Source organism: Muntiacus reevesi, chromosome 11 (assembly GCF_963930625.1).
Source record: "Muntiacus reevesi chromosome 11, mMunRee1.1, whole genome shotgun sequence".
NCBI lineage: Eukaryota > Metazoa > Chordata > Mammalia > Artiodactyla > Cervidae > Muntiacus > Muntiacus reevesi.
The window spans coordinates 66,463,740-66,489,109 of record NC_089259.1 but is presented as its reverse complement, the minus strand read 5'-3'; the positions used below and the strand labels follow the sequence as shown (position 1 = coordinate 66,489,109).

Here is a 25,370-nt window from a genome sequence, read left to right as displayed (position 1 = left end):
TCAAGCAAAAAGTTGATTCTTTGAAAACAGGAAAAAGTTATGCAAGATTATTCATAAAAATGAAGGCTAAATGAAAATTAAAAAGCCAAAAGAACACAGTTAGAGATGCTGCAGAGATGAAACATATAAGATATTGTGAATAAATTTATGTCAATCAAGCCCAAAACTCACAGGAAACAGATTCCTCCTAGAAAAATGAAACATCAAAATGACTCTGCAGTAGAACACACTGAAGTGGAAGCACATAATTACCAAAAGTTGCCCAGACAATGTGGCTGCACAACACTGTGAATGTGATTAATGCCACTGGATTGTGTGATGAAGAAAAGTTATATGGAAAATTTTATGTCATATATACTTTACCACAATTTGTAATGTAAAAAAATAAAATAAAATCCCCTATCTAGAAGACAGTCTAGCACACATTTGTCCTTCATTAGTAAATCCCCTAGAAGGGCTCCTATTTTGAGAAAGCATATTTTCTCTTTCTTCTCTTTCAGAACATATAATATTGTCCTTCTGTATATTTAACCATATATGCATATTTTTTTTGCTACTTAAACTATAGTATATTGTATGATGTTTCCTATCAGTTTTCTCTGTAGTATCTTAACCAGATGTCTTTCAGTGGAAAAATGGATCCTAGTCATGTTAAAGGAAGTGATGACACAAAACAGCAACTTCACACTGTCTTCAAGTAAATAAAATCCCTGATATAATTGGAAAATAATATGTAATTCTGGGAACAGCAAAAAACACCTGTGACAACTTTGTCTCAAGTCTTAGAAAATGAGTTTGGCTCTGGAGTCTCTCAAGATATAAAACCTGGCAGACAGCTTTTATTGGTGGCCTGCACATCTCATTTGGATAAGAAAGCAAGTAATATAACATTTAAATAAACATAATAAATCCTTTTTCAAGAGCTTGAAATCGTTAAGTGAATTTGGAGAACTAACATCTTGTAATGTGTAAATATTTGTTGCTCATGTAAAAAAAAGTAGAATATAGTTTATGCAGTGCAAAACCTATGGTAAAAAAAGCCTTTTGAACAGACATGAACTCATGGTAGGATCACAGTGTTGACTCAAAAATTGTGAAGGCTGAGGGCTACGCACTGGAAACATTCATAACCACAAGGTCACTGTGAGTAATATCCGGCTATTTCCTTTTGAAGTACACCTGAGGGAGAAAAAGACAAAAACAACATGTTTAAAAGTTTTAAAGTCCTCCTCCTGAGGCAAAACATTTCTAGGTTTCCTTCTTCATGTGAAGCAGTCATATCACTACTGGAGGCACAGTTTTAAAAAACCAGGGCTGTATTTATTCTATGGAGAAAGTAGCCCCATTAAAAACCCTCAGTGGGACTGGGTTTAATGCCAAATAACCTGTAGATCTACTAGATTTCTGATCATTCTGATTCACAGATATGCTTTATCACTACAGTAAATTGATAAGCAAAATCATTTTATTCCCTGAAATACATTAAAAACAGGTAACAAAGAGGATAGGAAATCTAGCATCTGAACAAGGTTTGTCATTTTCACACATAAAAGGAGCGCAGCAGATCTGGATGTTAGTACTGGGTTATTATCTTTATATTTTATAAACTCTGATTGACAAGAACTGAAACACTGGCATATATATATGAAATATCCTGGTGTTTAATTTGTGCAGCAATGAAGCCATAGGGCCTATAGAAATGTGACCTGTGGATAGTGGGTCCCAAGAATGAAAAGAGAATCAAACGTTTTAACAATGACTCAACCAAGAGACTTCTCTAAAACATAAGATGATACCCAGTAATAGGATAGATCTCTGCCAGACCTTTGAACTCTTGAATTCTACCAAATTCTAGCTGACCTGGAAGAGATACAGCTTTTCTCAGTGTATAATCAGAACACAAAGGAAATGAAGTGCTGTCAAGTTCCACAATCATCAGGTTTCAGTAGCTGTATTGTATCTCAGTTCCTTACAGATGCACATAACAAAATAAAATAATGCCATGGCTGGTGAAGCCTTATCTTTGAATGTGTTTGGGCAAAAAAGGACTTCAAGTGTAACTCTTTATCCTTAAAGAAGAAGGTGAAAAGTTTTATCTGAGTCCTTAAAACAGAAAATGTATTGTTTATCAGAGGCTGACTCACGTCACAAACTGGGTTGCTTAGACATATGATTCCAAATCTCTTTTATAAAACCTGATTGCAAGTGCATTTGTGGGTGCTGTAAACAAAGTTATCATGAGAGAGAATGAACTTCACACACGAAACAGAAAAGCACTAGGACACCTACCTTCACAGTAAGTGCACTTTCTTATTTTCTTGTTGCTAACATAACCTGCTACCCCCAAAACAGCTCTGCACATGAAATGCTATATATTTAAATGTCACTTTAGGAGAAAAATAAACCCTCCAAGAATGCTTGGGCCCACCAGCTGAAATCTGAGGCTATTTCCATTGTAATGGAAGCACTTAAAAATAAAGCCTTTGGTGGGAGTCGGGGGAGGCCCCCAAATGGGCCTTCTCCAATTTATTAAGCTAGACATATTTGGTGATTTTATGCTTATGTACTTTTTTGGTGAAACTAAAAACAGAAAAAGGAAGAAAAGAAAATTCATTTCATTTTCTATGGCTTAATATTCTTTCCAAAATCATCTGGTTCCTTTCTCCATAACCCTTCTCAATACAATGTTTTATAAAGAAAATATTATTTCTAGCAACTTTTAACTGAAAAGGACTTTGCTTCACGGTCTGAAATACCCAAACCAAATACTGCAAAGGATCTTCAGCTGTTGGGGACCCCTGATTTAGAGTCTCTAAAGTTACCTAGAAGAACTATGGGTATATTTGTTTTATTATTGGGAGGCAAGGTTTCTACCTACAGCCTTTTACAAAATAATCCCACTTTATACCGTAAAACACTCTATATTCTCAAAGCACTTAAGCATCTGCCCTCTCATCTGATCCCTGTGATAAGTGTGAAGAAGACAGCAGGGCTATAATCCTGCTCTATACAAAGGTGAGGACCTGAGCCCCAGAGACCTTGGGGGACACAAGATCACATGGATGCTAAGTGCCTCCTCCATCTATCCAACTGGACCAGTCCCCTAGAGCTAGGATATGAGAATTTTATAACTGCTGGGCTGTATTAGATGATTTCACAAATGGACAAAATGACACCTCTGTTACACACTGGGAACAAAGAAACTTCAAAAAAACCTCAATCTGATCTGCTTTGTCACAGAACAGAATGGATGACAGGCATTTATTCTTGGAGATGAACTGTGTCCCCTCTGAAAGGCTGTTACTGAACCACAAAAGATGCCATGATTCTTGGCCTCCAGAGGAGAAGAATTCGATTTGGGGCCAGTGATGAGGCCTGATCACTCAGAGCTTTTGTGTAATAAAGTTTTATTAAAGTATAAAAGAGATAGAGAAAGCTTCTGACATAGACATCAGAAGAGGGCAGAAAGAGTGCCCCCAGCTAGTCTTTAGGCAGATGTTATATAGGTACTAGGAGTAGTAGTGTTAGTTGCTCAGTCGTGTCCAACTCTTTGTGACACATGGACTGTGGCCTGCCAGGATCCTCTGTCCATGGGATTCTCCAGGCAAGAGTACTGGAGTGGATTGCCATTCCCTTCTCCAGAGGATCTTTCCGACCCAGGGATCTAACCCAGGTCTCCTACATTGCAGGCAGATTCTTTACCCTCTGAGCTACAGGGAAGATCTGTATAGCTACTAGTAGTCTGCTAATTAGAGAAAGGAAATGTCTCAAAACTTAGAGAATGGCACCAGGCTCCTCACAAACAACTTGCATTTTGAGATAACATTGCCACAAGGTGAGCTGTTCCTGGCCATAAATGATTGACATGAATCTTGAAGAAAGGCAGTTTTCTAAGCAAATATAGTCTCATTGACATAGTTTAAGAGAATATTTGCATGACCAAAACATACTGGTTTCTTAAGTCCATTCTGAGTCTTAAGAGGAAGCTACTTGAAGACAGAGTCTAGGGTAAATATATAATTCATTAACATAGCTAAAGACAAACATTTCCACAAGAAAAACAGCATTGGTTAGCTCAAGGTTTGAGAAAAGTTAAGTTCAGGTGGGACCAGGTATCCTCATGGCAACACAGAAGTTTAAAAGAAACCTCTTTTAAAATTTGTATAAGTTCAGTTCACTTGCTTGGTCCTGTCCTACTCTTTGTGACCCCATGGACTGCAGTATGCCAGGCTTCTCTGTCCATCAACAACTCCCAGAGCTTACTCAAACTCAAGTCCATTGAGTTGGTGATGTCATCCACCCATCTTGTCCTCTGTTGTCCCCTTCCTCTCCCGCCTTCAATCATTCCCAGCATCAGGGCCTTTTCAAATGAGTCAGTTCTTCTCATCAGGAGGGCAAAACATTGGAGTTTCACCTTCAATATCAGTTCTTCCAATGAACATTAAGGACTGATTCCTGTAGGATGGACTGGTTGGCTTTCCTTGCAGTCCAAGGGACACTCAAGAGTCTTCTCCAACACTACAGTTCAAAGGCATCAATTCTTCAGCACTCAGCTTTCTTTATAGTCCAACACTCACATCCATACATGACTACGGGCAAAACCAAAGCTTTGACAAGATGGACATTTGTTGGCAAAGTAATGTCTCAGTTTTTAAATATGCTGTCTAGGTTGGTCATAACTTTTCTTCCAAGGAGCAAGAGTCTTTTAATTTCATGGCTGCAGTCACCATCTGCAGTGAATTTGGAGCCTCCCCAAAAAGTCTGTCACTGTTTCCATTGTTTCCTCATCTATTTGCCATGAATTGATGGGACTAGATGCCATGATCTTAGCTTTATGAATGTTGAGTTTAAGTCAACTTTTTTGCTCTCCTCTTTCACTTTCATCAAGAGGCTCTTTAGTTCTTAGTTTTCAGTCATAAGGGTGGTGACATCTGCATATCTGAAGTTATTGATATTTCTCCCAGCAATCTTGATTCCAGCTTGCACTTTATCCAGTCCAGCATTTCTCATGATGTACTCTGCATATAAGTTAAATAAGCAGGGTGACAATATACAGCCTTGATGTACTCCTTTCCTGATTTGGAAACAGCCTATTGTTCCATGTCCAGTATTAACAGTTTCTTACTGAGCTGCATATAGATTTCTCAGGAGGCAGGTCAGGTGGTCTAATATTCCCATCATTTGAAGGATCTTCCACAGTTTGTTGTGATCCACAGAGTCAAAGACCTTGGCATAGTCAATAAAGCAGAAATATATGTTTTCCTGGAACTCTCTTGTTTTTTTGATGATCCAACAGATCATTGGCAATTTGATCTCTAGTTCCTCTGCCTTCTACAAATCCAGTTTGAACATCTGGAAGTTCATGGTTCACATACTGTTGAAATGACTTGGAGAATTTTGAGCATTACTTTGCTAGTGTGTGAGATGAGTGCAATTGTGCAGTAGTTTGAGCATTCTTTGCTATTGCCTTTCTTTGGGATTGGAATGAAAATCGAACTTTTCCTGTCCTATGGCCACTGTTGAGTTTTCCAAATTTGCTGGCATATTGAGTGCAGCACTTTTACAGCATCATCTTTTAGGATTTGAAATAGCTCAACTGGAATTTCATCACCTCTGCTAGCTTCATTTGTAGTGATCCTTCCTAAGGCCCACTTGACTTCGCATTCCAGCATGTCAGGCTATAGGTGAGTGATCACACCATCTTGACTATCTGGGTCGTGAAGCTCTTTTTAGTACAGTTCTTCTGTGTATTCTTGCCACCTTTCTTAATATCTTTTGTTTCTGTTAGGCCCATACCATTTCTGTCCTTTATTGTACCTATCTTTGCATGAAACATTCCTTTGGTATTTCTAATTTTCTTGAAGAGATCTCTAGTCTTCCCCATCTTATTGTTTTCCTCTGTCTTTGCATTGATCACTGAGGAAGGCTTTCCAATCTCTCCTTACTATTCTTTGGAACTCTGCATTCACATGGGTATATCTTTCCTTTTCTCCTTAGTCTTTAGCTTCTCTGCTTTTCTCAGATATTTGTAAGGCCTCCATGAAACAACAGACTTGTTCTAAATAGAAAAAGGAGTACATCAAGACTGTATATTGTCACCCTGCTTATTTAAATCATATGCAGAGTACATCATGAGAAATGCTGAACTGGAAGAAGCACAAGCTGGAATCAAGATTGCGGGGAGAAATATCAATAACCTCAGATATGCAGATGACACCACCCTTATGGCAGAAAGTGAAGAAGAACTAACAAGCCTCTTGATGAAAGTGAAAGAGGAGAGTGAAAAAGTTGGCTTAAAGCTCAACATTCAGAAAACTAAGATCATGGCATCTGGTCCCATCACTTCATGGGAAATAGACGGGAAAACAGAGGAAACAGTGGAAACAGTGTCAGACTTTATTTTGTGGGGCTCCAAAATCACTGCAGAAGATTATTGCAGCCATGAAATTAAAAGATGCTTACTCCTTGGAAGGAAAGTTATGACCAAGCTAGATAGCATATTAAAAAGCAGAGACATTACTTTGCCAAAAAAAGGTCCATCTAGTCAAGGCTATGGTTTTTCCAGTGGTCATGTGTGGATGTGAGAGTTGGACTGTGAAGAAAGCTGAGTGCTGAAAAATTGATGCCTTTGAACTGTGGTGCTGGAGAAGACTCTTGAGAGTCCCTTGTACTGCAAGGAGTTCCAACCAGTCCATCCTAAAGGAGATCAGTCCTGGGTGTTCACTGGAAGGACTGATGCTGAAGCTGAAAGTCCAATACTTTGGCCACCTCATGGGAAGAGTTGACTCATTGGAAAAGACCCTGATGCTGGGAGGGATTGGGGGCAGGAGGAGAAGGGGGCAACGGAGGATGAGATGGCTGGTGGCATCACCAACTCGATGGGCATAAGTTTGAGTAACCCTGGGAGTTGGTGATGGACAGGGAGGCCTGGCGTGCTGTGATTCATGGGGTCACAAAGAGTCGGGCATGACTGAGTGACTGAACTGAACTGAACCTCAGACAACAATTTTATCTTTTTGCATTTCTTTTTTGGCAGATATAAATTTGTATAGAGAAGGGGAAATAATGTAACACTAATAGTTTGTTTCCTCCTGAAGCTTAAGAGAGAGAGAAAAAATGTCTGACACTTGCAGCCTATTTCTTCCATTTGGAGACCCCTGGTCTTCCTGCCTGTTACCCTCTCACCTCCAATTTTACATGTTGAAGTTCTAAACCTCCCAGTACCTCAGATGGCAATTTGTGTTTGGAGACAACAAGACTAAACAAGACTGTATTTGGAGACAGCATCTTTAAAGAGGCAATAAAGTTAAAATGAAATCATACAGGTGGGTCCTAATCTAACAGACTGGAGTTCTCATAAGAAGAGACCAGGACACAGGCTCACACAGAGGGAAGAGCATGTGAGACACAGAGGGAAGATGGTGTCTACAAGACAAGGAGAGAGACCTCAGAGGAAACCAACCCTGCTGACACCTGACCTCAGACTTCCAACCTCCAGGGCTGTGAGGATATAAGTTTCTGCTGTTTAAGTCACCTACTCTTTGGTCTTTGTATGGCAGCCCTAGCAAACTACTGCCCTCTTTAGCTTTATGTATCTAAAAGATACTTTCTCTACTATTTCATGGATCACCCAAAAAGGCTCAATCAGACAGTCAGTGATCAGCTCACCTGAGCTAGGAGTTCAAGAAAATGTGATGTGGAAGCACCTTCTCCCAGATGTTGGGTTTCCTTTTCAGATGAATGAATTCTGTTTTATCAGTGAAAACCTTGTGATTTAGGCTAATGCTCCCCGTGTTATAGCTCTGAAAAATGCATTGATATCTGACGCTTGCACATTCAAAAAACTGATAATGTGATGGTTTATCCTCCTAAGACGGTGCAGAAATAATGTCAAAAGTGGATGAGAATTAAGAAATGCATTTCTTTCTGTAGAGGTGACCTGAGCCAGTGGAAGGGCTGAAATCCAAGAGTGAGTTTCTGCCACCCTGTGAACTTCAGTGACTGGCCCTACCTTGGCTACCAGGTGACAGGAGCAGTGTTCTCAGGCTCGAAACAGAATGCAGTACCTAGGATAGTACCCAGCCTGCCTCAGCAATTCCCCCTCTGTGCTTTCTGGACTAGCTCTGTGATCTTGGCTGAGCTCTGGACACATTCTCCTCATCTATGACATGGGATAAAAATGGACATTCAGAAAAAAAAAAAAAAAGGACATTCAGGAGATTAAGTGAAATCATACATGTGAGAAATGTAGAAAATAAATTATAAGGAACTACACAAATGTAACTTACCATTAATATTGTTAGGGTAGGTGCAGGATTACTAGACCAGGAATCACAAGATTTCTAATTCTATGACCTTGTCTACTTTAGTATGTATGTTACACTTGATTTAAAATATTTACTGAAAGAACAAATGTATAATTCTGTGTCTGCTGCAAACTAGTGTAACACCAGTTATATACATAGGGCCACCTTCCTTCTAAAGCACCTTAGTTTCCTCACTTGTACAAAGAGAGGGTTGAATCTTATTATCTTATTATCTGGGCCAATCTAAAATTCCGTGTTCTATTTCTCATTACTCAATATCATGATAATATAGTTTTAAAATGAAGACTTTGACACACAAGTGGGAGCACTTCTTTTTGATGTGAAATGCCTAAGGTCAAAAGAGCAAAAGGGTTTGGGAGATTCCTGGCTCTCAAGGTTTCAGGAGGAATGGTCTGGCTGGGAGACACTCTAGTGGACAAAAGCACTCTGTGAATTTCAGGCATAAAAAAAATACAGAGTTTCTTATTCAGCTTCTCAACATTTGTACACAATGTAAGTACTTATGAAAAGTTCAAAACATAGACTTCCTTTCCCCTAAACCTAAGCACGAACTCTAACTCTGCCAACTCTTCAGCCACTTCTGGGACCCAGGAAGTCTCCTTCCTGATGAGCAGTGGAAGGTCCTGCTCTGCATTTCCTCATTTCTATGGAGGATTGAGAGAAGACAGTGATGAACTCAGGCCACATTTTAGATAAATTTTTCATACAGAAGTATTTAAAATACTGGGACATATTTTCTTTAAGACATTTTAAATATTACACAAATTATCTTCTTCTATTTACAAGTGAAAATCTGGGAAAGGCAGAAAAATATGAAGAATGGAAAATACACTCATAATTTAACATCCAGAGATAAATTTTCAATGGGGAAGCCACATCCCACCCTCAGTCACACATGTTAAGGGGCAAGAACACCAGACCTTCCTTCCTTCCCTCTCTCTACCTTCCCATCAACCCCAATCCCACTCCCACCTGGTTCCAGAAAGAATTACAGATGGCTGCATGACAGTGGCTACGTCTCCTAAACCAGTCCTTGGTCACCACTTCACCTCTGTTAGGAAGACACCACGTGACCCGGATGTTCCTCACTGAGCGCCTTCCTCACACCACACACAGTGCTTAGCGCCTCCCACACCTCATCTCTGAGAAAGTGCTCTGTGACCTTCAGCACCACTCAGACTACAGTACGAAGGTGTTGTGAGTTCTTGATTTGTCCTGATGATGATTTCATCTTCTAGAAGGTAGAGGAAGCATGGGGGACAAATGGACCTAATTCTAAAGAACAAAGAATTAGGGAGAAAGTGATAATATCAGGTAAGAGTTTTCTTTACAGATTAGGAAACAGAAGAGACCTATACCTTTCTCTGGAAATCTTCCTATAATCAAAATATTCCAAGATTTTTCCCTTAAACTCTCAAATTTTCTGGATATTCCTCAACAGAATTTGCATCACAAATGTGGTGAGCACCAATCAGAATGCATGCAATGGGTCTGGAAAATGAGAGTGTTCAGTGCTCCATGAGAATCTCAACTCAGAGTCTGAACATGTGAAAAGTCAAATCCAAAATCTCTGTCTCAGGCACAAGTGTGTGCACACAGAAGGGTGCACACATCCTGACATCACCCCCATCACTGCTGCAGATTCTCAGCAGACCTGCCTTCAACATGGCACATGTTGTTAAGACCCAGTCATGAAGCTTCCTCTCTGGTGGCTTCTAATTGAAAAGAGCACAGAGTGCTTGTTCCCAGACCCTTGGTGGAGATCTTGTGAAGAGTGAACCCTGGAGCCGAATTTTAATTACAGCTTCCCGCAGCAGGCTCACCTGTTTTGCCCTTTTGGCAAGGACAGCAGCCTCCACCTCGCCCACTTGTTGTACCATCTTGTAAAATAGGCTGTTTCTATCTTGCAGCAAATTATGTGTCCCACCATATTCATTCCATATCCCTAAATCCAAAACCTGTTAACAGTAGAAAGAAACCCATTAGCACACAATATCTCCCAGTAACATAACTCAGACAATATTTCAAAAAGGGGCAGGTCAGGGAGAATTTGGGTAGTAGGACTGGTGGTATTTAAATGGTCTGATTACTCTGTTTTACTAGGGAGACAAATGCCTAGCCTGATCTTTCATTATTATATGGTTATAGGAAAGGAAGAAAATGAAAATTTTAGAATATGATTACTGGAACTGAACAATCTGTAGCATTTTATATTCTGCCCAGGGCATTTGGGGTTGTTATCACTAGTTAGTGCTTTTAGCTCTCAGACTCTGAGCTTTGAGGACTATTTATATAGATATACAGAATTGGGAAATGTCTTGATTCAAGAAAATCAGACTGCATTTATCTAAAAAGTAGGTTGACATCATACAAACCACATGGCAGTGTCCTGAAAACAAATTAATTGTCAAGTTGATTTGACAATCTGAGCAATATTGGGGGGGAAAAAGTAAATGCTTCCGGAATTTCTTTAGGGCCCTGGATTATGTAAGCCCCTACTGGAAGGACAAATGCTGAAGCTGAAGTTCCATTACTTTGGCCACCTCATGGGAAGAGCTGACTCACTGCAAAAGACCCTGATGCTGGGAAAGATTGAAGGCAGGAGGAGAGACTGAGTGACTGAACAACAACAAGAGGGGCAGAATCCCTTGTCCAAGAGGTTAAGATGTTTCTTGAAGTTGTTTGTGGCTGTAGTTTATTATTATGAGAGTGGAAAGCTGGCAAAAAAAGCTGCTTTATAAGCAGCTTTTGCAGAACTGCTCTGCACAGAAGGAATTTCTCGAAATCCACTTTTCTTTTTGTATAAGACTATAAAAGCAAATAAGAAATTGAGCTCCAAATTGAAGTGACCACAGCCTGCACAACACATGCTGCAGCCCAATCTGAACTGCCTAGGATCTGAATCTGTTTTCACAAATTGCCTATATTTGCTTCTTTATCATTCTTTCTTAAGCTGCCTGCCCTTCAACACTTTTATTGCTCATTAATAAACCTGCTAATTGGAAATTGAAAGGGAGAGGAAGGGGCTCTTAAGTCTGCCTTTCTACTTTTGAGTGACCTTGGTTAATGGTTATGGAGGGGGAAAAAGCACCTGAAACAATTGACCCAAATAATAGAACTACAAAAATAGTTCTGATGTTAAGTGGAATTTAATTCTTCATTTAGGTCATATTTAGAGTAAATGTACCTAAAGAGAATATGTGGTATGGGCTTACCTGGTGGCTCAGTGGTAAAAGAATCTGCCTGCCAGTGCAGGAGTCACAGGTTTGATCCCTAGTCCGGGAAGACCCCACATGCTGTGGAGCAAATAAGCTCATGGATCACAACTACTGAGCTCACATGTTACAACTATTAAAGCCTGAGCACCTAGAACCTGTGCTCCACAACAACAGAAGCCTCTGCAAGGAGAAGTCTGCACATTTGCCGCAATGAGAGAAAAGCCCAAACAGCAATGAAGACCCAGCACAGCCAAAAATAAATTAATAATATTATTTTTTTTAAAGAAAAGAATATGCTGGAACTCTAAACAAGACACGAGTTATTTTTTCTACATGTAGGCATTGCAGTTAACTTCATCCTCTGTATTTAATTGGAAATATTTTTTTAAGTCTCACAAAGGGCATATTCCTATTAATCTTTTGTATATACTGTGAATCATTGTTAAGAGCACCTTTCTCAAAAGAGTCCAAGAATAACTGAATATCTCATCCACATAGTGAATTTTCTATATGTCAATTGGGCATGTCAATTTAGATGCCCTGAATGTGCAACTTTACTTAAGCATGGCATAATAGAACATAACTGCTCCTCCCGATGTTGAAGAAGAAAAACTGCAGTTTTAAAACACAGGTCTCCAAATATCTGTCTTCAATTAATCTATGAAATATTAGGTAAGAATATATATTGAAGAAAAGACAGTCTCTTTGCTAGATAGTACTGGGAAAACTGCATACCCGGAAATGAATGAAATTAGAATACTCCCTTATACCACACATAAAAATAAACTCAAAATAGTTTAAAGACCTAAGATAAGACTGGATACTATAAAACAAAAGGAAAACACAGGTAGAGAACACTTTGACATAAATCGCAGCAATATCTCTTAGATCAGTCTCCCAAAGCAAAAGAAATAAAAGCAAAAATAAATTGGATCTAATTAAATTTAAAAGGCAAGACTCACATTAGGGGCTACAAGAGCTAAGATGGGACACAGACTGAAAAATAGCCGGAAACAGAATTTTACCAACTTAGATTTTACATTTACTAGCTTGATCAAAGATTCTAGATATTTCAGAACAAATAAACATAAAGCAAATCTAAATTCTCTTTATGTACAGAAAAATAGGTATAGTTTTAAATTTTTAACAGCCCTTATAAGAAAAATCTCATATAATTTCCCACTATGTCCCCATACTTTCTGTAACACAAGTTAAACTATAAACTAAATCACACATTAAAATTGGTGTGATAATAATCCCTGAACCCCAGGATCTCTCCAGGAAATCCAATCTTGAATTACTTATCAAGCTCTAGTAGGTTAAGTAAAAACACATTATGTTGGACAAGTAAATGAATTATGTAAGCTCAATGAAGATGTGTTGGTCAAACTTGTTTATGTGCAGATATTCCTGGTAGCTGTCTAGACATAAAAATTAAATGGACCCACTGCAAGATAATTTGATACATTCATTGGCAAGATGCCATCAGTGAAAAAGAGGAATGTAAGGACAGGTGGGTAAGTGCATGAAGAGGCGGGGGGCAGGACAGGATGGAGTTAAAGCCCAACAAGAAATGATGACAATAGAGATAGAGCCCCACTTATCGGCAAGTAGAGTTACAAGGGGAAGATCTGTGTCATATCCCTCTTTCTGGTTGCCAGGTGATGACACAGGGACAGCTGTCCAAACTTGCAGAGTGGGTCCCTCGTTGGTAAAATTGGTGCCCATGATCTTCTCTCTGGGCAACGTGGAAAGTATTAACTCAAAATCCTTTCTTAAATCTTGAAATAATAAATTAGTCTCTCACCAGGGGGATGATGAAGGCTGGGTTACGGTCACTTCCACAGTCACTTTCCCAAATCTGCTGCCTTTGCACATAAGCACTCCCCTCTTAACGTATCTCTTCTCCCCAACTGTGCTTTCTACCTCCATGTTAGTTATTTTCCTTTGAAAACTTGAAAGAAATGTTTTGGAGTTTTTGAACGATTTTCCACTTCTGAAATATTCTAATTGCAGCCATGTAGGCTTCTGAAAGAAATGTTCCATGATGGTGAAAAACAGAATTTAAGTAAAACTCTAGTTAGGCTTGAGCTATTTTGTGCTTTCCAGGTGGGGATATTACAACAGTTTCTGGTTTTGATTTCTCTGGGAAAAATTCTACTGAGAAGAGGTTTGTGTTGAAGAAGAAACATAAAAACATAAAATCATAAGACTGACTATAAACGAAAGAGATGGAATCTGAGTTTACTGTCTGCGGTTTTGGTTCTTCATCATTCATTTCCAAAGAATTCTCTAGCTGCAGAGAGTGAAAATGTTGACCACAGACAACAATACAGTTAATGCAAGTGCAGATTGTCACATGCTTCTTTGTTCACACTTCCAGGGAGAATTCAGGTGATATGAAGACTGCAGTGTGCAGGAATTGGAGGCAACAGTTGTGCTTTTGGCTGCAGAGAAAGCAGGTCACAAGCACCCAGCTAATCCTGAAATCTATAGGAAGAACTCTCTAATGTAGAGACAGTGGTGACTCAGGGGAAAAAGGATTTCTAATTTGTCTAATTTGCTCCACTATTTTGGAGCAAATGAGGACAATTAACTTAGTCACTGTTGTGACTTTTATCCTTAATCATAACTTAGATGCTGTTATGACATCTTTCCGATACTTAAAATTAAGAGAATTTCTTTGTAAAATAAAATTCTGAAATGGTTTATGAACCAAAACTGCGTAAATTCCTTCAGAGAGCCAACAGATATATAAAGCTATTAATTGGGTCACAGTTGTTTCCCAACAAGCCTTTTCTCTTGTTCACTTACACTAAGCAAAACCATATCCATCTAATCACTTCAAGATTTTTTAATAAAAGTTACAATTAAAAAAATATATAATCTCTAACGTGAAAGAGTTAGTTGCTCAGTCATGTCCAATTCTTTACGACCCCATGGACTGTAGCCTGCTAGGTTCCTCTGTCCATGAAATTCTCCAGGCAAGAATCCTGCAGTGGGTAGCCCTTCCATTCTGCAGGGGATCTTCCTGACCCAGGGATCAAACCTGGGTCTCCTGCATTGCAGGCAGATTAGTAACAGTCTGAGCCACCAGGGAAGCCCATATTATGTCAAAGTTTCAGATTACCTATACTTGATCTCTAAGGTAAAATTTTAGGCAGCAATTAAAATCATGCTATAAAAAATTAATTAATGACATGGGGGATTTTAAGAATATATTGTTGCTATAAAAATTCTGCTGATGAAATATTGTGTTTTACATAAAACTAATTATTAAACTATTAATAGTTCTAATTTTATCCAAATAATATTATAGCACTATACAACTGTTACTTTCTGGTGTTGGGTATTTTGCAATCTTCCCTTTATGAGATTTAAAAATTTTTTCCTATTTCTACCTTGCACATTTATTGCCTTTTTGTAACAAAAATAAATTTTTATGAGTTAGGATCTTCATTTTAAAAAACAGAAAAAAGTAAATATCCATCTATTTTTGTGCAGAAGTATTATTCATCAGTGCAACAATATGTAATTATTACACCTTAAGTATTTGCAGTGACAGGACTTTATGGTGACAGCACTGTTGGTTATGCCCTTTGTCATCATCTGTCACTTCACCAAGCCCCTCCCCCAGGCTGGCAGCCCTCCCTGTGAACCATCAGGCTTTGTAGCAGATTGACTTGTCTTTATGTCCTTAAAACTTTCAGAGCAGACAATCACTTGTTTTCCAGAAAGGAACTGGTATAGGCATCCCTCAGAGCTATTGCAGGTTCAGTTTCAGAACACGAGAATATAGTGAATATTGCAGTAGAGTGAGTCACGTGAATTTTCTGTTTTTCCAGGGCATATAGAAGTGATGTTTACACTATAATATACCCAAGCATGTGTGCAATAGCATTATGTCTGAAAAAAACAATGTAGAGACCTTAACTTAGAAAATAAGGTATTTCTCAAAGGATCACAAGAGACTACTACCAGCAGCTCTATGCCAATAAAATGGACAACTTGGAAGAAATGGACAAATTCTTAGAAAATATATAACTTTCCAAAACTGAACCAGGAAGAAACAGAAGATCTTCACAGACCCATTGCAAGCACGGAAATCGAAACTGTAATCAGAAATCTTCCAGCAAACAAAAGCCCAGGACCAGATGGCTTCACAGCTGAATTCTACCAAAAATTTATAGAAGAGTTAACACCTCTCTTACTCAAACTCTTGCAGAAAATTGCAGAAGAAGATAAACATCCAAACTCATTCTATGAAGCCATCATCACCCTAATTCCAAAACCAGACAAAGACGCCACAAAAAAAGAAAACTACAGGCCAATATCACTGATGGACATAGATACAAAAATCCTTAACAAAATTCTAGCAAACAGAATCCAACAACATATTAAAAAGATCATACATCACGACCAAGTGGGCTTTATCCCAGGAATGCAAGGATTCTTTAATATCTGCAAATCAATCAATGTAATACACCACATTAACAAATTGAAAGATAAAAACCATATGATTATCTCAATAGATGCAGAAAAAGCCTTTGACAAAATTCAACATCCGTTTATGATAAAAACTCTCCAGAAAGCAGGAATAGAAGGAACATACCTCAACATAATAAAAGCTATATATGACAAACCCACAGCAAACATTATCCTCAAAGGTGAAAAATTGAAAGCATTTCCCCTAAAATCAGAAACAAGACAAGGGTGCCCACTCTCACCACTACTATTCAACATAGTTTTGGAAGTTTTGGCCACAGCAATCAGAGCAGAAAAAGAAATAAAAGGAATCCAGATTGGAAAAGAAGAAGAGAAAATCTCACTGTTTGCAGATGACATGATCCTCTACATAGAAAACCCTAAAGACTCTTTCAGAAAATTACTAGAGCTAATCAATGAATATAGTAAAGTTGCAGGATATAAAATTAACACTCAGAAATCCCTTGCATTCCTATACACTAACAATGAGAAAACAGAAAGAGAAATTAAGGAAACAATACCATTCACCATTGCAACAAAAAGAATAAAATATTTAGGAGTACATCTGTCTAAAGAACCAAAAGAAACATAGAAAACTATAAAACACTGATAAAAGAAATCAAAGAGGACACAAATAGATGGAGAAATATACCTTGTTCATGCATTGGAAGAATCAGTATTGTGAAAATGAGTATACTACCCAAAGCAATCTATAAATTCAATGCAATCCCTATCAAGCTACCAATGGTATTCTTCACAGAACTAGAACAAATAATTTCACAATTTGTATGGAAATTAAAAAAACCTCGAATAGCCAAAGCAATCTTGAGAAAGAAGAATGGAACTGGAGGAATCAACCTGCCTGACTTCAGGCTCTACTACAAAGCCACAGTCATCAAGACAGTATGGTACTGGCACAAAGACAGAAATATGGATCAGTGGAACAATATAGAAAGCCTAGAGATAAATTCATGTACCTATGGACACCTTATCTTTGACAAAGGAGGCAAGAATATACAATGGAGAAAAGACAACCCCTTTAACAAGTGGTGCTGGGAAAACGGGTCAACCACTTGTAAAAGAATGAAACTAGAACACTTTATAACACCATACACAAAAATAAACTCAAAATGGATTAAAGATCTAAGTGTAAGGCCAGAAACTATAAAACTCCTAGAGGAGAACATAGGCAAAACACTCTCTGACATAGATCAAAGCAAGATCCTCTATGACCCACTTCCAAGAATATTGGAAATAAAGCAAAAATAAACAAATGGGACCTAATTAAACTTAAAAGCTTTTGCACAACAAAGGAAACTATAAGCAAGGTGAAAAGACAGCCTTCAGAATGGGAGAAAATAATAGCAAATGAAGAAACAGACAAAGGATTAATCTCAAAACTATACAAACAACCCCTAAAGCTCAATTCCAGAAAAATAAATGACCCAATCAAAAAATGGGCCAAAGAACTAAACAGACATTTCTCCAAAGAAGACATACAGATGGCTAACAAACACATGAAAATATGCTCAACATCACTCATTATCAGAGAAATGCAAATCAAAACCTCAATGAGGTACCATTACACACTAGTCAAAATGGCTGCTATCCAAAAGTCTGCAAGCAATGAATCCTGGAGAGGGTGTGGAGAAAAGGGAACCCTCTTACGCTGTTGGTGGGAATGCAAACTAGTACAGCCACTATGGAAAACAGTGTGGAGATTTCTTAAAAAACTGGAAATAGAACTACCATATGACCCAGCAATACCACTTCTGGGCATACACACTGAGGAATCCAGATCTGAAAGAGACACATGCACCCCAATGTTCATCGCAGCACTGTTTATAATAGCTAGGACATGGAAGCAACCTAGATGCCCATCAGCAGATGAATGGATAAGGAAGCTGTGGTACATTTACACCATGGAATATTACTCAGCCGTTAAAAAGAATTCATTTGAATCAGTTCTAATGAGATGGATGAAACTGGAGCCCATTTTACAGAGTGAAGTAAGCTGGAAAGATAAACACCAATACAGTATACTAATGCATATATATGGAATTTAGAAAGATGGTAATGATAACCCTATATGCAAGACAGAAAAACAGACACAGATGTATAGAACAGAATTTTGGACTCTATGGGAGAAGTCGAGGGTCGGATGATAGGAAAGAACAGCATTGAAAGATATATATTATCAAGTGTGAAACAGACCACCAGTCCCGGTTGGATGCATGAGACAAGTGCTCGGTGCTGGTGCACTGGGATGACCCAGAGAGATGGGATTGGAAGGGAGGTGGGAGGGGGGTCAGGATGGGGAACACATATAAATCCATGGCTGATTCACGTCAATATATGGCAAAAACCACTATAATATTGTAAAGTAATTAGCTTCCAACTAATAAAAATAACTGAGAAAAAAATAAGGTATTTCTAAAAATTATTAACCATCATCAGAGACTTCAGTAAGTCATAGTAGTAATATCAAAGACCATTCATGTTACAGATCACCAAAGCAACTGCAATGATAGTGAAAATGTTTGATATATTGTGAGAATTACCAAAACGTGACACAGAGACATGGAATAAGCAAATGCTGATGGAAAAATGGTGCCTACAGACTTGCTCGATGCAGGTTTATGACAAGCTCCCAATTTGTAAAAAAAAAAAAGAGCAGTATCTGGGAAGCACAATAAAACAGGTATGTCTATATTTCTAAAGCAAGCAATAAAAATAAAATTGCCTCAAAAATTGAAGGTTTGAGAAAGAACGTTATTTGTGATGTTTTTTGCTACACTGAAAGCCAACTGGTAATTAGAAGCTCTAGAATAACATATAAGATTTACACCTGGGGTGAATAGAGCACAGAGGACAATCCCCAACCCTGAAGCTGGGGGACGCCTGTCTCTTGGTGCCCTGAGGTCTAATCCTGTTATTCCTACCAGAGGAGTCAGCGACCAAGACCAGCTCAGACAGAGATATAAACACAGGGCCAAGCTTACATCTCCTGGTTGGAACTCCCCATGACATCACTGATGACCTCAACCAGGGAACCTTAAACTGAAAGTCTCCCAACACAGGAGTGGGAAGAGCAGCTCCATGGTAAAGGGTAAGATCCTTTCCTGGAAACAAGGTCATTCATCACAAAGATGACAGACTCCAAAGAGAACCCTAGCATCTCCCTTCTCCCTCCATCTTCGCCACTCACCCAGATGCTCAGTCTCTGCACCCAGAAACCAGCGTCAACCTCTCTCTGCCCTCAGATTCCATGTTCAATCCATCACGGAGTCCACCTGGCTCCACTTCCTTACCTACCCCAAGTCCCACCTTCTTACCATTTCCACTGCAGTCACCTTAGACTAAGCCAACACTCTAGGGAGGGTGGGATTATTTGCTGCCAAAGTTTTTCCTTTGAGGAATGCTTTTCTTATGTTATAAAGCCACATCCCATTTCTCATTTATTAAAACTGAGCAAGCAACAGAGGGAAAGGACAAGGAAAGAGATAAAATAAAAAAGAGAGAAAAGGAATAGATGGAGAAAGGAAATAAAGCTAAGGAAGGAAATATTAAATTACTAAGGAAGGAAGAGTCAACCAAACCTGGAAAGAAGACACTAGACAGATAATCAGAGGCCAAAGCCTGGAGCTTGCCATGTGTACAGAACAGAGCTATTGTGTAAGAGACTTGTTGGTTGTTTATTTAGTCTCTCATCCCTGATTTGCCTTTCTTTCCATATTCTCACCTGTGATGCAGAAGCTGGGCCTTTGCAAGTCACTGCAACAGTTCAGACTCTTTTGCCAGGTGGCCTTTGTTAGGTTCTGCCAGTAGGGGAGCAGTAGAGGGAGACTGAAGGTGGGAAATACAGCTAATGTTCTACCTGATTCTGCTACTAGCATCACCTCAGCACTGGGACCTGACTCCAGCGCCCAGCTATTAGCACATGGAGAACCAGCCCCATCCTGCTCCCTCACAAATATGACCAGCAGCCAGGCAGTGACCTCTCCTCAGAGGTCCAAGCATCAATTCTTTAGGGCCTCTCTTCCAAGTTCTCAGGTCTGGAGATCTGTCCAAGGATATAGATGCTGCTTTCTAAAATCATTACCCCAGTGTTTCATTTTTCTAGCCCTCTAATCCCTATGTAATACATTTCTTATATTAAATCCTTTCAATTAAAAAATACTGTTTTTCTCACTAGACCTTTTCTTCTCATGAACTCCTGAGAAATTCTACAAGTTTAGCCATCAACCTCCTGGCAGTCTAAATTTGAGTCTATTTTTTTGATAAGAGAATCCAAAAATGCTGGAACAACTATGACACATTGAAAATGACTGTGTTCTACCCCACTAAAATATGGAGCTATAACTTGGGTTTAGAATATTTTAATGGTTGGCTGTCATTTAAAAAATGACAATTTAAATAAACTTTTAATATGAACATATAAGATTATTGGATATATTATTTAATAGCACATTCTAAAAGTATAGTTATGTACTTGAGTAATTTTCAGGAATGAGAGAAGAAACTAAGAGAAACATTAATGGAGGTTCCTATCAAATTTTACAAGGAAGGATACATTGAAAATTGAACATAAATGGAAACAGCTAAAATGTTGAGGGTCTTACCAGTATCCTTTCATAGTCAATAACGGTTCTCAACCTGTGTGCAATGGTCAGCACAGTGCACTGGGCAAACCTCTCACAAATTTTTTTTTGTATTAACTCATCAGTGCTAGAAACAAAGAAGTTGATTTAGTTTAGTAAAGACAGGAAAAGCAGACTTAAGACTTAAAAATATCCTATGATATTTTTACAATGTTTTTAAAAATCAATACTTTAACATATAGTCTTATTCCGAAAAAGCTAAGTATAAAAAGTCTACCTCAAGTTAACTATTTTTCATAAAATGATGGAAAATTAGTCTTCCCTCAACATTGCTTGGAACTGTCAGGAGCTGGATTTAGGAATTCTGCTCTCTTAGGATGCCTCATAACAAAATTGACACCATATAACATGTCTTGTTTTATCCTTTATTTTCTGGAATTAATATTATCAACAGATATCTATGAGACCAAGCGAGCAGTTAGAAACATTTCGAAGTTTCACTAAATGTTTTCCATTTACCACATTTACAAGTCAGTTCAAGATTTCCTGGGGCTCAGTTCCATACCTTGGATCCACATATGATGTGGCTTTGTCAATAATCAATATCTGATTTTTCCTGAGAATAGCCCTGGCAAGGCACACCAGTTGTTTCTGACCAACACTCAAGTTCAATCCAGATTCTGCTAATTCAGTATTCATTTTAGCAGGAAGACCTTCGATGGATTCTTTAAATTGTACCTGTAGAAACAGAAAGAATGACATTTTTCTATGCAAACTGTTCCTGAAGTAGACAAGCCTCTTAGACATTAGAGCTTTGACCTCCTCAGGACTTCTTACGTATCTGACATGTACAGCCAGGTGATAGGGAGAGCTCCTTACAGTGAATGTTCACTGAGAAAAGATGGTGGAGTCAACTCAAGACAGAAAGTTCTCAGTGTCCCCCATTCCCACCACAGGACATCCACCAGAAACACCACGTAGGTGTCAGTTAAGGAAGTCTCTCAAAAAGTGAAGCTATTTCTCTCAATGCGATTTAAACAGAAAAGTTAAAAGGATCTTTATGGTTGAGTCAAGTTTCCCAAAGTACATTTTGCATAGGAGTTGGTACACTAGAGAAAAACTTTCAAAACTTTTACAGAAAATCTGGTTCTCTGAAGATATAGTCTTATTGGCCCTTTACTATTTTCTAAAGTTTAATATATGCAAGTTTTAAACAATGGCAAACTGCCCCTTATACATTAGGAATCCTGGAGGCCATTCTAATGATGGTTCTTTCCCAAGTTTAATTCTATAAATAGTGGACCAATCAAGTGCATTTTCTTCAGTGTCATAAATGCATTGTAGTGAATGAAAATGCATGAAAAATAAAACACAACATCTTATTTCCCCAGCATATGGATATTGGTTGCTGTTGTTCAGTCACTGAGTCATGTCCAACACTTTGCAACCTCATGGAGAGCAGCACACCAGGGTTCCTTGTCGTTCACTATTTCTTGGAGTTTGCTCAAACTCCTGTCCCTTAAGTCAGTGATGCCATTCAACCATCTTGTCCTCTTTTATACCCTTCTCAACCTGTCTTCCATCTTTTCCAGCATCGGGGTCTTTTCCAATGAGTCGTCTCTTCACATCAGGTGGCCAAAGTATTAGAGCTTCAGCTTCATCATCAGTCCTTCCAAGGAAAACTCAGGGTTGATTCCCTTTAGGATTGACTGGTTTGATCTCCTTGTGGTCCAAGGAACTCACAATCTTCTTCAGAACCACAGTTCAAAAGCATCAGTTCTTCAGTGCTCAGCCTTATTTATGGTCCAACTCTCACACTGGTACATGACTACTGGGAAAACCATAGGTTTGACTACATGGACTTTGTCAGGAAAGTGATGTCTCTGCTTTTAATATTCTGTATAGGTTTGTTATAACTCTTCTTCCCAGGAGCAAGCATTTTTTAATTTCATGGCTGCATTCACCATCTGCTGTGATTTTGGAAATAAAGTCTGTCATTGTTTCCATTATTTTCCCATATATTGCAATGAAGTGATGAGACAGGATGCCATGATCTTAGTTTCTTGAATGTTGAGCTTTAAGCCAGCTTTTTCCCACTACTCTTTCACTTTTATCAAGAAGCTCTTTAGTTCCTCTTCACTTTCTACCATTAGGGCAGTGTCAGGTGCGTATCTGACGTCATTGATATTTCTCTCAGCAATCTTGATGCCAGCTTCATCTAGCCTGGCATTTCGCATGATGTACTCTGCATATAAGTCAAATAAATGAGGTGACAATATATAGCCTTGATGTACTCCTTTCCCAATTTGGAACCAGTCCAAATTGTTGCTTGGAACCAGTTGTTCCTGTCCGGTTCTAACTGTTGCTTCTTGACCGGCATACAGGATTTGCAGGAGGCAAGTAAGGTGGTCTGGTATTCCTATCTCTTTAAGAATTTTCCACAGTCTGTTGTGATCCACACAGTCAAAGGTTATAGTGTAGTCAAAGAAAAAGACGTTTTTCTGGAATTCTCTTGCTTTTTCGATGATCCAATGGATGTTGGCAATTTGATCTCCAGTTCCTCTGGCCTTTCTAAACCCAGTTTGCACATTTGGAAATTCTTGACTCATGTAATGTTGAGGCTTAGCGTGAAGGATTTTGAGCATTAGCTTGCTAGCACAGGAAATGAGTCCAATTGTGTGGTAATTTGAACATTCTTTGGAACTGCCCTTCTATGGGAATGGAAGGGAGATTGACCTTTTCCAGTCCTGTGGCCACTGCTGAGTCTTCCAAATTTGTGGGCATATTAAGTGCAGCACTTGAACAACATCATCTTTTAGGATTGGAAATCAGTTCAGTTCAGTTCAGTTGCTCAGTCATGTCTGACTCTTGGCAACCCCAAGGAATGCAGCACAGCAGGCCTCCCTGTCCATCACCAACTCCCAGAGTTCACTCAAACTCATGTTCATTGAGACAGTGAGGCCATCCAACCATCTCATCTTTTGTTAACCCCTTCTCCTCCCACCTTCAATCTTTCTCAGCATCAGGGTCTTTTCCAATGAGTCAGTTCTTTGCATCAGGTGGCCAAAGTACTAGAGTTTCAGCTTCAACATCTGTCCTTCCAATGAATATTCAGGACTAATTACATTTAGGATGGACTGGATGGATCTCCTTGCAGTCCAAGGGATGCTCAAGAGTCTTCTCCAACACCACAGTTCAGAAGCACCGGTTCTTTGGTGCTCAGCTCTCTTTATAATCCAATTCTCACATCCAAACATGACTACGGGAAAAACCACAGCCTTGACTAGATGGACCATTGTTGGCAAAGTAATGTCTCTGCTTTTTAATATACTGTCTAATTTGGTCATAACTTTCCTTCCAAGGTGTGCCGCTGCTGCTGCTAAGTCACTTCAGTCGTGTCCGACTCTGTGACCCCATGGACGTCAGCCCACCAGGCTCCCCGGTCTCTGGGATTCTCCAGGCAAGAACAATGGAGTGGGTTGCCATTTCCTTCTCCATGGTGTAAGCATCTTTTAATTTCAAGTCTGCAATCACCATCCACAGTGATTTTGGAGCCCCCCAAAATAAAGTCTGCCAATGTTTTGATTGTTTTCCCACCTATTTGCCATGAAGTGATGGGACCAGATGCCATTATCTTAGTTTTCTGAATGGTGAGCTTTAAGCCAACTTCTTTGCTCTCCCCTTTTACTTTCATCAAGAGGCTCTTTAGTTCTTCTTCATTTTATGACATAGGGTGGTGTCATCTGCATATCTGAGGTTATTGATATTTCTCCCAGAAATCTTGATTCCAGTTTGTGCTTTCTCCAGCTCAGTGTTTCTCATGATGTACTCTACATATGAGTTAAATAAGCAGGGTGACAATATACAGCCTTGACATACTGCTTTCCCTATTTGGAACCAGTCTCTTGTTCCAAGTCCAGTTCTAACTGTTGCTTCCTTACCTGCATACAGATTTCTCAAGAGGTAGGTCAGGTGGTCTGGTATTCCCATCTCTTTTAGAATTTTCCAGTTTATTGTGATCCACACAGTCAAAGACTTTAGCAGAGTCATAATATAGAAATAGATGTTTTTCTCAACTCTTTTGCTTTTTTGATTATCCAGCAGATATTGACAATTTGATCTCTGGTTCCTCTGCCTGTTCTAAAACCAGCTTGAACATCTGGAAGTTCATGGTTTACATATTGTTGAAGTCTTGCTTGGAGAATTATGAGCATTACTTTACTAGTGTGTGAGATGAGTACAATTGTGAGTAGTTTGAGCATTCTTTGGGATTGCCTTTCCTTAAGACTGAAATGCAAACTGACCTTTTCTAGTCCTGTGACCACCGCTGAGTTTTCCAAATTTGCTGGCATATTAAGTGCAGCACTTTCACAGAATAATCTTTTACGATTTGATAGCTCAACCGGTATTCCATCACCTCCACTAGCTTTGCTTGTAGTGATGCTTCCTAAGGCCCACTTGACTTCACATTCCAGGATGTCTGGATCTAGATAAGTGATCACACCATCATGATTATCTGGGTCATGAAGACCTTTTTTTTTTTTTTTTTTTTTTTTATAGTTCTTCTGTGTATTCTTGCCACCTCTTCTTAATATCTACTGCTTCTGTTAGGTCCATACCATTTCTGTCCTTTATTGAGCCCATCTTTGCATGAAATGTTCCCTTGGTATCTCTAATTTTCTTGACGAGATCTCTAGTCTTTCCCATTCTATTGTTTCCCTCTATTTCTTTGCATTCAT

At 38.9% G+C, this 25,370-nt stretch overlaps 1 protein-coding gene across 1 annotated transcript in view; it reads right to left on the bottom strand.

The window, feature by feature from the left end:
* Positions 1-231: 231 nt before the first annotated feature.
* The window catches only part of LOC136144259 (ATP-binding cassette sub-family C member 4-like), a 167,867-nt gene continuing 142,728 nt past the window's right edge, over positions 232-25,370 (bottom strand). Inside the window, exons 28-31 of the mRNA XM_065902006.1 lie at positions 21,197-21,369; positions 20,653-20,758; positions 10,151-10,285; positions 232-1,179 (exon numbers count right to left, since the gene is read on the bottom strand). Coding sequence (XP_065758078.1) covers positions 1,159-1,179; positions 10,151-10,285; positions 20,653-20,758; positions 21,197-21,369 — 435 coding nt within the window. The 3' untranslated portion in view covers positions 232-1,158. The remainder of the gene's footprint in view (positions 1,180-10,150; positions 10,286-20,652; positions 20,759-21,196; positions 21,370-25,370) is intronic.